This window comes from Oenanthe melanoleuca, chromosome 2 (assembly GCF_029582105.1).
Source record: "Oenanthe melanoleuca isolate GR-GAL-2019-014 chromosome 2, OMel1.0, whole genome shotgun sequence".
NCBI classification, from domain to species: domain Eukaryota; kingdom Metazoa; phylum Chordata; class Aves; order Passeriformes; family Muscicapidae; genus Oenanthe; species Oenanthe melanoleuca.
In genome coordinates, this window is record NC_079335.1 from 96,048,764 (window position 1) to 96,063,487 (window position 14,724).

The following is a 14,724-nucleotide window of genomic DNA, read 5'->3' on the forward strand; positions in this document are numbered from 1 at the left end:
CTCTAGGAACTTGGATACGTAACATAAATTATTGACAATCAGGAAATTGAGCATTATTTCCCTCGATTTTCATGTCAGATATTTCTCATTTCTGTGGAAGTTCACCACTGATAACTGGAATATGTACTAAGAGGACAGTGCTCATTTGAGTCTCTTTAAGTACAGTTTGGGGTCTCACCTGGCTATGTGGAAAGGTTCTGCTTTCACTTACTTGAATTGGCTCTTAACCTCTTCAAAATTTGCTCAGTTGTTTTTCTTCATAAAGGTGTCTGACCACTACAGTCATCATTATCTTAACATGAATGAAGAATAATAGCTGAATAAGTACCTGGCATAACTCAGTTTTATCAAAGACTCATTACCTCATAAAGGAAATCTTTCCAGTGTCCCAGGACATAGCCATAAATATCTTCTTTTTTAGGTGCTTTATCACCTAAAGTGAAGAATTATGTAGCAAATGCTTGTCATCCTGCTATCCTTGAGTAAGACAGAGCTGAAGATCCATCTCAGTAGGTTCTGACACCTTGATATGAGCAAGCAGGCACTAAATCTTTAGACCATGCACTTCACCTGACTTTAGGGTGCAGCTAAGAGAATTACGCTGTGCCTTGTTGCTACATTTTCTCTCTGTGATCATTAAAGAGTGAATGGAACCCCAGAAGATGACACAAGATTTTCATGGTTTGTGTTACCCTAGAATATAAAGATAAAAATGAAATGAGACAAATATTACCCTGGTCTGCAAACTGATTTTTTAATTTAATTTTATTTTACTTTTTTATCCTTATAAATGTGTTCCAGTGTAGCTACATAATAACAAGAGGTACAGAGCATGGAAAAATTATGACTGCTTAAATTTCAAAGGGATTAAAAAAGCAGAAAAAAATAGTTCAAGTTTTGAGTAATTGTTATGTTCAGTTATCATATTTGTTTCAAAAAGAATGCTTTTTACCCTTATCAGGATATTGTAGGTATGGATTTGGGCTCTTACATTGCCCAGAAATGAAATGATGAGGGAGTCAGTGGAATGCTGGAATGAATACCCATTAGAGATATGCTCTGTGCTAAGTCAAAGGTGATTTGGAACTTAAAACACTATGAAGAGGGAAAGCCAATAAAGAAAAATAGCTGTATTACAGGAAGGCCTGCAACACCTTAGTGAACTTTAGTAAATACAGAGACAACTAATTCAAACATTAGAATTGCTATTAGAGAATCTTTCTGAGCTGGGTTGGTGCTGAAAATACAGGCTGTATGGAAGCTGCGCCCTGAGGACTCTAAAGATGTAACAGCTGGCTCAAGCTGTCAACAATTGCAAACATTCTGCTTCAACTGTATCTTTTTGAGCAAGCAGAAAGAGAAATCTGGAATAATTCACTGTGATATTTTAAAATCAATGACAACTAACTGTAGCTTGTTTGAGGACTTGGATAACTGCAGAAAAACTTTGTGACACTGCTGGCTGAAATGCATTTCATTTGTGGTCAAGTGTTACAACAGCACATCCTGACCCTTGACTGATTTGGTCTGATTAGGAATACTGAGCGAGAGTTTTCAGAAGGCTGAAGTTTCCTGTACAGCAAGGGAGAATGCAAACAGATTTGCTAGTGTTTTAGGACAAAACACAGAGAGCATAAGCTCTAAGTGTGCATGTAGAGCTTGAACAAGGCCTCAAACAGTGAACACCATTTTCATTCCACATGCTTACAGTGAAATAAAGAAAACAACATTGGCAACCTGATGCAGAAAGATGAATGGTACATTAATGAATAACTTCTCGAGTGTGCATTTCTTAGTCACAAAAAAAAATTGAGAGGTACATATATAGCCATGCAGCTTTACACCAGATGGACATTAAGTTAAAGCTGAAATCAGTAACATTAATTAAAACAGTAGAGTGAGCAATTCCATATGATCATTTTTCATATAACTCATCAAATGGAACCATAGCTTCCTGATTAATTTCTTGGGTTTTTAAGCTCACATAAGTTTCACTATCATTTACTTTGAACAACCTTAGAGGATTTTTTTTCTAAAGCAGTGATTTCTAACTCCAAAACAGCAGTATTAAAATAAAGAGATAATTTTAAGGGGTACCAGTAGTATTTATTAGCATTCCAGAAAGAAAAATTTAACTATTTTCTAATGACAAATTATGGTATGTTGTGATTTCCATAAACTAAATTATGTAAATGCAGAAGGGAAAAAAAAAGCTGTTAATTAAATATTGATGTAAGATGCTTAGATTGATGTTTTATGTTACCTTGCAGATAAAAATCTCCAGAAAAGTCTTGTAACATCACCATTGCTCTAGCATAACTTGCAGATACCTTGTTTCCATGCTTAATTTTTTCACTCTAGGGGAAAATGATGTCAAAGATGCTTATCTGTTTTTAATATCTCTAAATACCTGTTGAAAGAATATCTGTTTTGCTGATACTTTTATGTCATCAGCAACTATTCACTTGTAAAGGAAGCTGTATAAAGTCAGGAGTCATTAAGTGATTGTGGCCTTGGTGTAAAACAGTTTCAGAGGAATTAGTAGAATGTTATGTTTGAAGCAAATATCAGAGAGATTGACACCAACTTAAGTATCACTTACATGTGGTAGTATACAGGCATATGGCTTTAATGAGCGGCTGAACATGTTAACAAATCATAAATCCATTGATGACTGCTAAATATATAGAAAACACCTTCAACTCAGACATGTCCTAAGCAAAAGAGGACTGGAGCTTGGATGAATATTAAGGAAGTGTTTTATGTACTGGCCCTGTTCTTAAACTCTTCCCAAGCATCAGACAACAGGCAGAGGTAGAGTGATGTTCTATAGGAATTTCAGGTTTGAGACACTGCATTTTTTGGTAAGCCATCTTAGAAATGGCCCTATTAAAAATGTAGCATGTTTAGAAGAAGATTCATAATAAGAAAATCTGAGCTTTAGTGTGTGCTAGTGAGTAAAAATGTATGAAGAATATGTGACAGTCTTTCTTTTTAAGATTCTATGCTCCTCTTCTCTGTAGCTGATGTAATTGGTGTATTTTTAGAAATCACATTTAATTATGTTTCTATATGTTCTATAGAAAGTCATTGTGGCACAAACAGGTAAATTATATTGATTTTCCACACAACTGCTTTTTCTAATGAATGCCTATACAAAATTCTAGGACTCATTCCGCATATTTATTTCCTTTATAACATTGTCTTCACATGTTGTTTAAAGTTATAATGTGACAAGTGGAAGTTTCACATTGAAGATATATTTCTCCTTTCCTAGAAGTTATACCACTACTTTTCTTTATTAATCCTTTTGGAAAAAAAAAAAAGAAAAAAAGTAATAAAGAAGACCAATGGTGTTTCAATAGAAAAAGACTTAGTTTTAAATTTTCCTTTTTTTTTTTTTTTTTTTTTCTTTTTGACAGAGATTACTGAAATTGAAAGAAATAATCTTAGACATATCTTTTCTCCATCGAGCATATTAAGTACATACATATTTCTTATTTTGTGACATATAAGTTAGTGCAGGATAATCCCATAGACCCATCCATCCTCAAGTTAATAACTTACTTTTTTAGTGTTCTATGGTAAGGATTTCTTCTGGCTAATCCTGAAAGCTGTTAGCTAAGATTTGGATCTTCAGTCTGATTTCTCTCTTTTTCCTTTATTTGTTATGTAACATTAACCAGGAGGCTTTTTACAAAAAGGAGTAAAAATTAATTTTTGATTTATTTATATGAAAAGATTGATGATAAGTAGTGATTATTGGAAATCAGTTATTTTTTTTAAATCAGTAATTATTTTGTTAGCTATATAGATATACACATACATATACCTCCTGTCAAGCACATTTCTTACTTAACTTTATTTTTACTTAGATCCTGAATTTGCCTGAAGTTAGTAAAGACCCGAGATACAAAACTAATACACTCAGAGTCCAGAACAGAAAAGAACTTATTGACATATTATCAACCCGGTAAGTTAATTAAAAGGGAAGAATGTACATTCAATCTGTTAATTTAAATAGTTATGTATAACAAACTCTTATAATGTGAAAATTTTATTTTACTCTTCTTAGATATTCTAGTTTTTATAATAGGTATTGTGAAAGCTTACTGGTGTTACATAGTCTGCCTTTTGCACAGAGACTATAGTGTGAAATAAAGAAGCCAGAGCACAGATTCAAGTTTTCAGAAACCATGTTAACTTCGTTTAACATTATCTTGAATTTTAGTGAAACCAGTGTTTTCTGCTTTCCTGGATGAATGCAGCACCTGGAAAAACTGCTTGGAGCATCATTTGTTTTTGCTGTGGGGTTTTAAAGTTTTCAGTGAGTGTTTCTGTATCCAGGGGAGCTCTGCTTGCTGGTACTCCCTTACTGCTGATTGTGTATTTTGGTATTCTGTGCCACAAATTCTCCCTGGCCATTCCTTTTGAAATCAAAGGGATATGTATTTAGTTTTCTGTTTGAGAATCATCCAATTAAATCCTTAATTAATTTTTTTAAAAAAGAAAACTCAAAAAACCTTTTATTTGGGAGATTAAAGTAGCCTAGTTACTTTCCTCATTCTGTTTGAGAAGGCCTTATATCTGCAGAGTGCTCTTCTGTTTAATGGAGAGGATGATACATAATGAAAGAAAAATCGAATCTAAGTGTAAACCTTCCCTAAAGTGGCTTTGGCAGCACCTCATACTTCTGGGGATAGCAGAAGAGGTTGTTAATTACTCAAGAAATGTCATACTATCATGTTGACACTTCATCAGTATTAGTCTTGGTCAACAAAAGCATAACAGCTATCACTGAGGCAATTTTACTGAGGGGCTTTAGAAGCATTTAGTCAGATGTCTCCCCTTTTCATTCCATCCAGGAAAAAGACTTTTAGTAGCTCATCCACACGCCCTAACTCTCAACTCCACGCATTTTTTGAATATTGAGAACCAGAGTTGTGAGTCATTAAAGAGTGTAGAGAGTTATTTTACCTCTTCCAGTTGCACTTGTACTTTGGTCTCTGTCTTACCTGTCCATCTTCAGATGTCCTGCACTGGTGAAAAAATGAAGTACCAGGTGACTTTGCATTTTTGAATAGTTATGGTGCAACTGTCCTTGATTAACTTTTGGAACTCTTCTTTTACCTTCCTATAACAAATGGATTGTGATAGTGCAGAAAAAGCCACTCTTTCTGTAAGTTCTGAGCCCCTGAGAGGCCATAATTTAACTTTTAACCTAGTTTTGAGCTGTTTTATTCTTGATTCATAGTTTTAATTTCAAAGCTGGTTCATATTGACTTATTACTTGGACTTTATTTAGTATGGCATTTGTCTGATGTACTCTGGTACCTTGTGAGAAGGCTATTTTGTCTCTCATAGATCATTTACTTGATAGCTTATTGCTTCTGGTAATTTTGGACATTGTAGTTTTCTTCCCGTGGGTAATGTCTGAACAAGAAGATAAAGTTCAAGGAACAGTTGTTCTTTGAATTGCCAGAACTACAGGGGTTTTTTTGTATCTGTAGGTATTAGTTAGTCAAGTTACATTTCTGCTAATTATTGCTTTATGTCTCTTTTTTTTTTTTTCTCAGAGTGTGTGTTCTGTTTTGTTATTATAATTTAGGCTGAATTTCTGCATATTAAGTGCAAATATGTAAATGTGTACACACCTTTGGAGTAGACATTTCTAAAGTATTCTGTTATGTCATATTATTGTGAGTTCATCTGCTAATCAGTTATAAAACAGATATAACAAACACCTTTGGTATTGTAATGGAAGTTGAATGCATTTCCACACATATTCCATGGTAACTTTGCTTTAATTCACTAATGCACCGTTTTTTTGTAAAATTATATGTGGTTTATTTTTGAAGTTACTTAGAGAATTAAATGAATAGTTTCTCAGTGCTGAAAAATGTCAACCCTTGAGAAATGAAGGGAAATGACAAAATAGTAATGATAGAATTTCACTGAAAAATACCTTAATTTACTCACTGATTGCTTGATAGTATTACAGCTTCCAGCACATGGAAAATATAACCCTAAGGTGCATTACTTGTACAAAAACACCTGCAGCCCTTCCATTCACTCACTGTATGTGCACTGGTGTCCACCTTAAAATGAGTTTGTGGAGACATGAGCTGGGGCACTTAGAAGAAATATTCTTAGACATAAATTTTCTCAGTCTAGCAAATGAAGTACAGTTGTTAGCAGTACAGTACTTTTGTTAAGATGAGCCACTCTTTTTCCCCCAAACTGCTCTGCTGCCATTTTCAGTTTATACACCCTTCCTGTTCCACTAAGTCGTTGGTATTTAAGCAGCACATATGGCTGTTGCTTGGTACTCTGCGATTGCTGTTGTAGCAATATGCAGATATAAGCATATATTTTTTCCAAGCCTTTGATGCTGTTATAATCCTAATAAACCAAGGTTCCAGCAGAGCTTAGAGCAGGCTTCCATTGACCTATCTACCCTGTTTCCTTGTTCTTATCCTTTTAAAACTATTTCTGGATCTATGTTTCACTTTTCTTTTCAATTTTTTTCTTAATTTTCAAAATTAATTACTTGGTATTAATTTCTAATTTCTGAGCATTCAGTAAATGCAAAAAGATGAATTCTTTACTTCCTTCTCTTAAGGAAAAATGTTTGCCAGGCTTTGTATAGAAATAGAAGGAGGTGTTCAGACCTACTCACAGGGTCAATAACTCCCTGAAGTCTTGAGCATTTAATTTGCTTCATGTGTGGAGCTGAAATTTTTGAAAGCATCTGAACTCTGAATACCAAGGAGACACTTGATGGCTTTCATTTGCTAGAGTAAAAAACTGAGCAGCTGAGACTCTTTGGTCACAGTTTTATTTCTAGATGTGTGCACAAAGGAAATATCGGACAATTGGTCAAAGTTAAGGAATGCTGGTGTTTTTTTAAGAAAAAGGCTCTCTCTTGGGAATCCTTGACTCAAGTGATGTCTAATTTAGACCAATAATTCTACTTACCACCTGTAGTAACCATGCCAGATTTCAAGGCATTTAGGTAACCATGGGGATTATGCAGCACTTAGAAGAAATTGACCTTTAAACAGAAAACTTTTCAGAAGGGTGTGAAATGATGTATTCATCCAAGTCAGATCTACTGAACTGAGTGAGAATATAAGATGGGGATAAACATGGCTTCAGACTTATATGTAACTTGAAACAACATCTCTGAAAGGTGAGAATTGCTCCATTCATTTCAAGAAGAATTTTCTCATCCCCTTCTCTGAGAGAAGTGAAGATTGAAGCATGCCTGTCCTTAACTTTTCAATCCAGCTTGCTCTCTGTACATCTCAATTCCCTCTGTAGGGCACAAATGAAAGACAGAGAGGGAGAGCAAATAAGGAATGATAAGCTCACATATCTGCAGAGAATGTTGGATCTCAAACAAAGTGATGGGAAGGTAAATCACTGTGCAGTGGTATGCTGCTTCTAAGAGGGCCTGCTCTCATACTGAAACAAGAGGAGGGATTTCAGAAAAAAGCTCCATCTCAAGAAGTGGAGTGTTTTTCACTTCCACAGTCTATGGGGAAATGAATAAAATGCTGCAAGGACCACTGGTTCATAGGATATTCACAGGGAAGAAGGATATAGGCCTATGGGCATTTTGAACATTTGCTGCTGGTGGTGTTGTTCCCTTTGCCATGTCTGGTCCTCTTCTATGCTGGTTTTTTCCTGTCCTCATCATCTTCTTCCACTTCCTACAGGCCCCCTTCCCCCTCTTCATGTTATTTCCTCTTTCTCCTCCCACTGCTGACATTTGCAGATCTACTCTTCAGTTAAAAAAAAAAAAAATGTTTTGGTGCCTTCTGTATCTTCCTCTCTATTTAGGTTACATTTTCCCCAAATGACAAGAAAGCAGAACTCTGACAAAAGCAAATTACCTCTGCCTTCCTCTCTTGTATATGTGCCAAGAGTCAATTTAAAATGACCCTACCTGGGTGGAGGTCAGGTTGAATGGCTACCACTGAGGCCCCTGAGGCTCACAGCTGATGTGAGAACTGACAGACTACAGAACACTGTTTTTTAAGTTTCAAGTTCCACCTTAAGTTAAGGTGGAAACCTCTGGCTTGTGATTTAGATGTACATCTAACTCACAAACAAGAGAACCAATTTTAAGTTTTGCTGCATTCCCCCTCTATCTCCCTTCCACTTTTGCTTTTGCTTCCACTAGAACACAATAGTACCAGACACAATGCAGATAATTTTGTCTGTGTATATATATGCATGCATATGTCAAGACACATATATATAGAGTGCACATGAAATTTTAGATGCATCTGTGCAAAATCTAGTGTAATACCAGTTTTAAAAGAAGCTGCTTTGAGAAAGGGGGCTTAATCTGTTGACCTTCTTCAAATTACTCCAGAATTTGAACATTACCTACCATGCACTTCAGTAGTGTAGACACATTTTAAGACAGGGCAGCTAAGTGTGTGCTCTAAGGTACTTTGGGAAATTAACCTGTAAATGGACGGAGTGTGTGGGCGTATATGAGTGTAGATGGAAGGTGACTAGCAGACGTGCCCTCAACCTTTAAATTGAAGCAGTTTCACATAAAGAAGAAGACATAAATTTAGCATGATTAGTGCTCCTGCAGCTCTAACTAAATTATTGTAGACTCAGAAGTGTTAGGGCTGGAAATGATTCAGAGTGGAACTTCTATTCCTAGCACTTATATTTTAAACCCCTTGTTCTTGACTGTACGCTACAGCTGCATGCTGTGTATATAAGTGTGAAGGGAAAAGGAATGACCAGGAAGGAAACACACAGGAACTTGATCCTCAGTTAATAAAGTCGTTGCTAAATGGTTTCCACCTAGAAACAGAAGAGGAGGGCACCTAAAGGGGAAGGAGTATTGTAAGATGTTTAATTTGCCTGATGAGAAGCATTGTTAAATTCACACTTGTTGAGACACACCCAGTCTTTGTAAATCTCCTTCCCTATCCCCACCATTTCCTTTTCTAAACCAAGAGTCTTGCTGACTGAAGTCACTGTTGATAACATTACAGGAATGAGCCTCTGGTTGTTTACAGCTTCAGCAGGACAGGTGTTTGAAGTTTGAAAGGCAGTTGACTTCAGTGTGGCACAGCTGGTAAGGTTTACTTTCCCCAGTGACCTACCTCACCATCAGTATACGGAGGGTTGAGCTGTGTAGACATCAGCTACCAAATTGCCATATTTTGCTTTAAAATGCTTTTTTTAAAATTGTGATTTTATGTTGACTTCTGTGTATACAAATGAGAGAGATCCAAAATGTCTCAAGCATCTGATTTTTGGACTGGGTAAGCTAATGTGTATTTTCTGTGTTCTTTTCTTACCGTTTAATAAACTTCTAAGATTTTCATATATTTGTGTGAAGTTTAAGATCCTTTCTGAAAAGGAACATGCCATTTCTTTTCTGATGACTTGCATTTCTAACTTTAGGTTGCTGAAATCAAGGATTTTAAATTAACTTTTCGACCTGACCTTCAATAGCACTTCAATCCCCTTTAGTTAAAAGGCAAAAATCAATGCAACTTTTCGTCCTCCTCTATGTGCTCTTATTGATGTTGTTTGCCTAGCTGATTTTCAGTTAATTTGCCCTTCTTTTGTCATAATTATAAAAGTTATGTTGCTTTTTTAATACTTGAAAAGAAAGGAAGGTTGGAGAAAAGTAGTATATTTCTAATGTGCATATCTTAACGTTATCTGACTACTAAAAGATCTAGTTCTTTTACATGCTGGATTAACTACTCAGTAGCCATAAGAAATACATTTTACAAGATAGACATGTTTCCCTCTGGTATGCCCTTCCTTAAAAATCAGACATGGTTTTAAGGCAGCATGCAAATCTTGATAGAAGAATGAGAAAGTCCATTAATCTCTGGCAGAGATTTTGTGCATAAAGGTGAAGGTTTATTGATAGTTCTATAAAACTGGTAACAATATTTATAGTATGCAGAAATATAAAAGAATTTTAATGGTGGACTCATGGTACCTGAAAATCTCTGGATAGTATTTTATGTAGCTACTACTTATAGTCTACAGTATGTGACATTTTTTAAAGAAGTTGAAATATCTCTCAGCAATACCTGTCAGTACAATCATGTAGATTCCAAATATTTTAATATTTTGTCCATTGTGGTTTTCCCAGTGATTCACCAGTAACAGGAGAGTAGACACTAACAGAGGTATTTATGGACTACTGAGTAAATACTGTAGTATTCACTTTGAAAACACTAATTCCATATTCACTGTACACTAAACAAAAATGATCAGTTCTTTGAAATTTCTAAACAAATAATTTATAAGACTTTTATTTTTGTATAGTGTCTTCCATAGATTCTACTGTAAGAAACTGTACCAATTCTCTTACCCATTTAACTACAATTAAAGAGGTGGGTAGTTAAGAGAGAAAATATTGTAGGTATTTGGGAGTGAAGAGACTGTTGATAGAACAAAGTGAAACAAAAACCGTGATGCAGATTTGGGTTGTGCTAGAAAACACAGGAATGCTGTTGTGGACTTTAGCAAGAACAGAGGAGCTTTTTGTGATTGACCACATGTGAAAAGCTCTTACTAATCCTGGAGGTAGCTGTTCCATCTGTATTTGGTAGCTGTCCAAATTACTTCTCTAAATTAATTGCCGTAAGTTTCCTATAGAAGCGAGTAGCATTTTGCTTCAGTAGTTCTGCTAAACTTTGTGTGGAATTTTAGGTGGTTTTATCCATTAGAGAAACACGGTTGCCCGTTCACATAGGATGTAGCAAGGATTGAAGGTTTCCTAGGAAACATATAAAATGGAATGCACACAAAGTGGATTCATTCAAGCTTTTAAATTCTTTGTTTCATTGAAAGACATAATATTGCTAAGAAAAGTAACAAATTTTACTTTAATAACTATCAGGATGAGAAACTTAGAAAAAACCTAAAGTACTGTTAAAATATACGAATTATCAAAGCCATTTCATCTAACTTGCATAGGTCAAGCAGAAATTATTTTTCTATTTTACATGCAAAGATCAATTTCTTACTTTTTTTTTTATTAGAATTTGTTAGAAAGCAGAAAGGACTGTAGATACTGATTTTTAAGAAGCAAAACTACACTTGTAGTTTATGTAAGAAAACAAGGTGCAAAACTTTTTATATTTCATTTTTTGCCTTTTGGAGGTTTTTCTTTATATTGTGCTGAAATGTTTTTTGATGAATTTGCTGAGTGTATAGTTTAAATTTAGATGTTTTCATTTAATGATGCCTGTTAGATTTACTAATTGAAGAAAAATATATTTAGTTGGATTTCTTCCAATTTCAATTAGTTTAGCTTATGCGACACTTTCTATTCTTAAGATATTTTAAAGCATGAAGTGTATTTGATGTTAAATGTTCCAGAATTTGATGCCTCATTTCAATACTGCAACTTCAGTATCTTCATGAGTGCTGTGTAATTCAGTGCAGAGGAGGCTTAGAGTATGGTTTAAAATACAAATAAGACTTCATGGAGACTTTGACTTCTTCTGGGAGTAAGCCTCAGTTCAGGCTTTGCAGTACATGTCCTAGCAATGGCTTTGTTCTTCAGTGGAGTACAAATCCTTCATTTCTCAGAGGTGCTTTCAGAAAGAGCCTGAATTTGAGCTTCATACCACAAATTAGTACAGTAAAAAGCAAATCCTTTTGAACTCCCTATATACTGGTACTAATTGCAGAAAGCTAAGCTGCAGGTTTAAAACATTTCTACAGATAAATCACAAGTAACTTAGAGGGCATTTATGTGATTATATACATACATATATATATAGATATCTATATATATATCTATGTATATGTAGCAGATGGAACATTTTGTAGGAAAAGGGACTCCTCTGAAAATATATGAAGCTGCATTGTGAGCAGTGTTGAGCTCTCCTGCAGTCACTGAGTATCTCTGAGATAAAAATCCTCTTGCAAGTGTCATGTTTCAGAGTTCAGATGCTATACAGTCTTGGATCCCTTTTTTTCCCTACTAGCTTGGGTTTAGAAGGTGGACCATTATTTTGCCTTGTATACATTTCCATCACAGTGATTTTATTTATGTATGTGTATAGATAAAGTCAATAATTTCTTTTTCTTGACTGAAAAATATATAAGGTAGAATATTTATTAAGAATAATGAAAAAGCATAGAAACACATTTTTAAATGTGATAAGAGAAAAAGGATTGGCCAGTCCTTCTAAATTCCTGCTGACAGAGCTTTCGTGTTCAGGAGAGAATGTTAGTCTTCTACTTCGTGGAAGTTTTTGCTGATGGTCTTCTCTTGTTATTTTGGAGTGCTGAGCATGTTGTTAGTGGCTGAACATCAGCCCTTCACTTTAAGTAAAGGTTATGGTATTTATTTGTGTAAGTATTATCACAAATTGTGATAATTATAACTGAAATAACAATTCTATTGGGGGACTAATACATATAGGCTGGTTAAAAAAAATTTGAAGTTTGCACAGCTGACATCAGAGATAAAAATTAACATTTTTTATCCACGCCTTTTCTTTTATCAGATTTTGAAAGTGTGTTTCTCCCTTAATGATGTACAGCAGATGTTTCAATATATAAAACATAGCTGAATGAGCAAAATAGTTCCATGCTGTTGCTCTCAAAATCTGAATACTAGACCTTTACTGGCAGTGGTGATGTTCTGTTTTGGTTTTGAACAGTTTGCTTAAAAATATGCTTTCAGCAGCCTCTCTTTAACACAAATAAAGGAAGTTATTCTACATCAGAGTTAGAGTTTCAATTTCAAGAGGAAATACTGTGTGTGTCCCTTGAGGATCATAGACAATCTCCTGTTTTATACAAAATTTTGGGGTTTTTTTTTCCTGTTACATAGGAAGCAAAAACCTAAGCGCAACCTAAAATTGTAGAAATTCCTATAGAATCACAGAAATTTTTCTTAATGTATACTTAGGTTCTGCAACGTACATATACAACTCCATTATATATTGATTTACTCACAGTGGTATAACTGAGGAAGAATATGTCCTGAAAATTATTCAGATTTACCACAACATCAGGAAGTAGCCTACTGGTTATGAAGATATAGATTATAGACACTCCCTTTGGAAAGAATTCATTTTTAGGCTGTCCTTTAAATGCAAAAGTTTTGGCTTTTTAAACTCAGGAAGAGATTTATAAACTCCTTCTTATAAAGAAGTCTAGGAACATAACATAGCAGTACTTATTCATACGAACAGATAAATTGAATGCAATAATTGAGAATTATAATAATTTCCTAGTGATGATCTTCAGCACCATGAAGTTGAGTTCAAGAGTCCTCTTGCAGATGTCCTGTCTTGTTAGAAATGAGATAGTAGAATTTGAAGTGTCAAAAAGTAGTAGCTGAAAAAATCTTTCCATTTACAACAAGAGATTTAGTGGGCCATGAAATATGAAGCATCTCTGTTGGTAGCAGGGAACAGCATAATTTTATATAGACAGCACCAGTTACTGAAGGGAAACAAATTTTCATGTGAATCTTATTTACATTGTGCAGTAGTTTGAGCCCCAAACCTTAATAATAGAAGACTACGTATAACAAGAATATACAGATTATGAGAATTGTTGTTGAATGGAGAGTACTGAAGGGAAATTCAAATTGTGTTTTAGACTAAAATCATGGTTTCTTAATAGCTGCAATCAATGAGGAAGGTAGGTTATCTGCCTCTCTACAGTTACATTTTTCCCCAGTTTCCTGTAATGTACCTGGTTGTAGGTATGGCTGCAGCAAAGTACTAAATTGGACAGACCCTAGATGGGTCCAACAGCAGCACTCTCTTTATGGCTGACTACATCTTCACCATGAAATCACTTTAATATTCAATGAAGTACATTACATATAATTAGACTGTGAAATATTCTTATATCTGTTTTATTTAGAAGCTATGCTGCATTATGCTTCCTATATTCATAAGTGCTTCATTTTGCACTTTTAAAGCCCTTTATTTTGATTTTTCTTTTTTATTACTTTCAATTTCTTCTAGAATTGTTTGTTGACTTTAGGAATAAAGCTTCTAGCTCTAGAAAGGGCCATCCATATTTTGTGCTAGAAGTAAAGCTGTATGTTACTGATATTGTCCCAAATTACCCTTAAGGAACAGCAAACTGGTAGTTATAGAATACCAGTAATTGAATGTCCCTCTTAAAGGTTTCTATGAATTCCATTTCCATCAGGTCTTTAAATCACATGTAATTTTTTTTTGGTGTTGGGTATATAATTGGATTTCTAATAAGCTGGTAGACCTCTGTGGTATTTATCTTCCTGAAATTTAAAATACTATCTCTAAGTAAGTTCACCTTTGATTCGGGATCCCAGATGACTACAGAAAATACCGTTTCTCTCAGTGGCTGGCATTGTTTCAACGTGTGTTTTCTTCATGTATGCAACTTTACCAGGCAGACAAGGAAAGAAAATCTATTTAGCAAAACAGAGGAAACAGAGTGGTGCTGCTATTATAAAACTGAATGCTAAGAAAGAAATAAAATAACCTTTTTGCATGTGATGCAAAGACCTGGAGCAATGTGTTCACCAGCATACAGGCACCATGTATGTGTGCTGAACTGGGTTTCCGTAGGATAGGCTGTACAATCATACAACAAATATGTGATCAGTCTTGTTACCTGACCTAGAAATGTTTTTTTTAATCCTGATGTATATTTTTGATGGTGCTTTACATCAGCTTTTAATGAGCAATATTGTATGGT

At 34.8% G+C, this 14,724-nt stretch overlaps 1 protein-coding gene across 4 annotated transcripts in view; it reads left to right on the forward strand.

The window, feature by feature from the left end:
* SUGCT (succinyl-CoA:glutarate-CoA transferase) overlaps nucleotides 1-14,724 on the forward strand; it is a 315,428-nt gene that overhangs the window by 118,371 nt on the left and 182,333 nt on the right. For all 4 annotated transcript variants that reach the window (XM_056483688.1, XM_056483689.1, XM_056483691.1 and 1 more), the window contains exon 11: nucleotides 3,876-3,973. In XM_056483688.1, coding sequence (XP_056339663.1) covers nucleotides 3,876-3,973 — 98 coding nt within the window. The remainder of the gene's footprint in view (nucleotides 1-3,875; nucleotides 3,974-14,724) is intronic.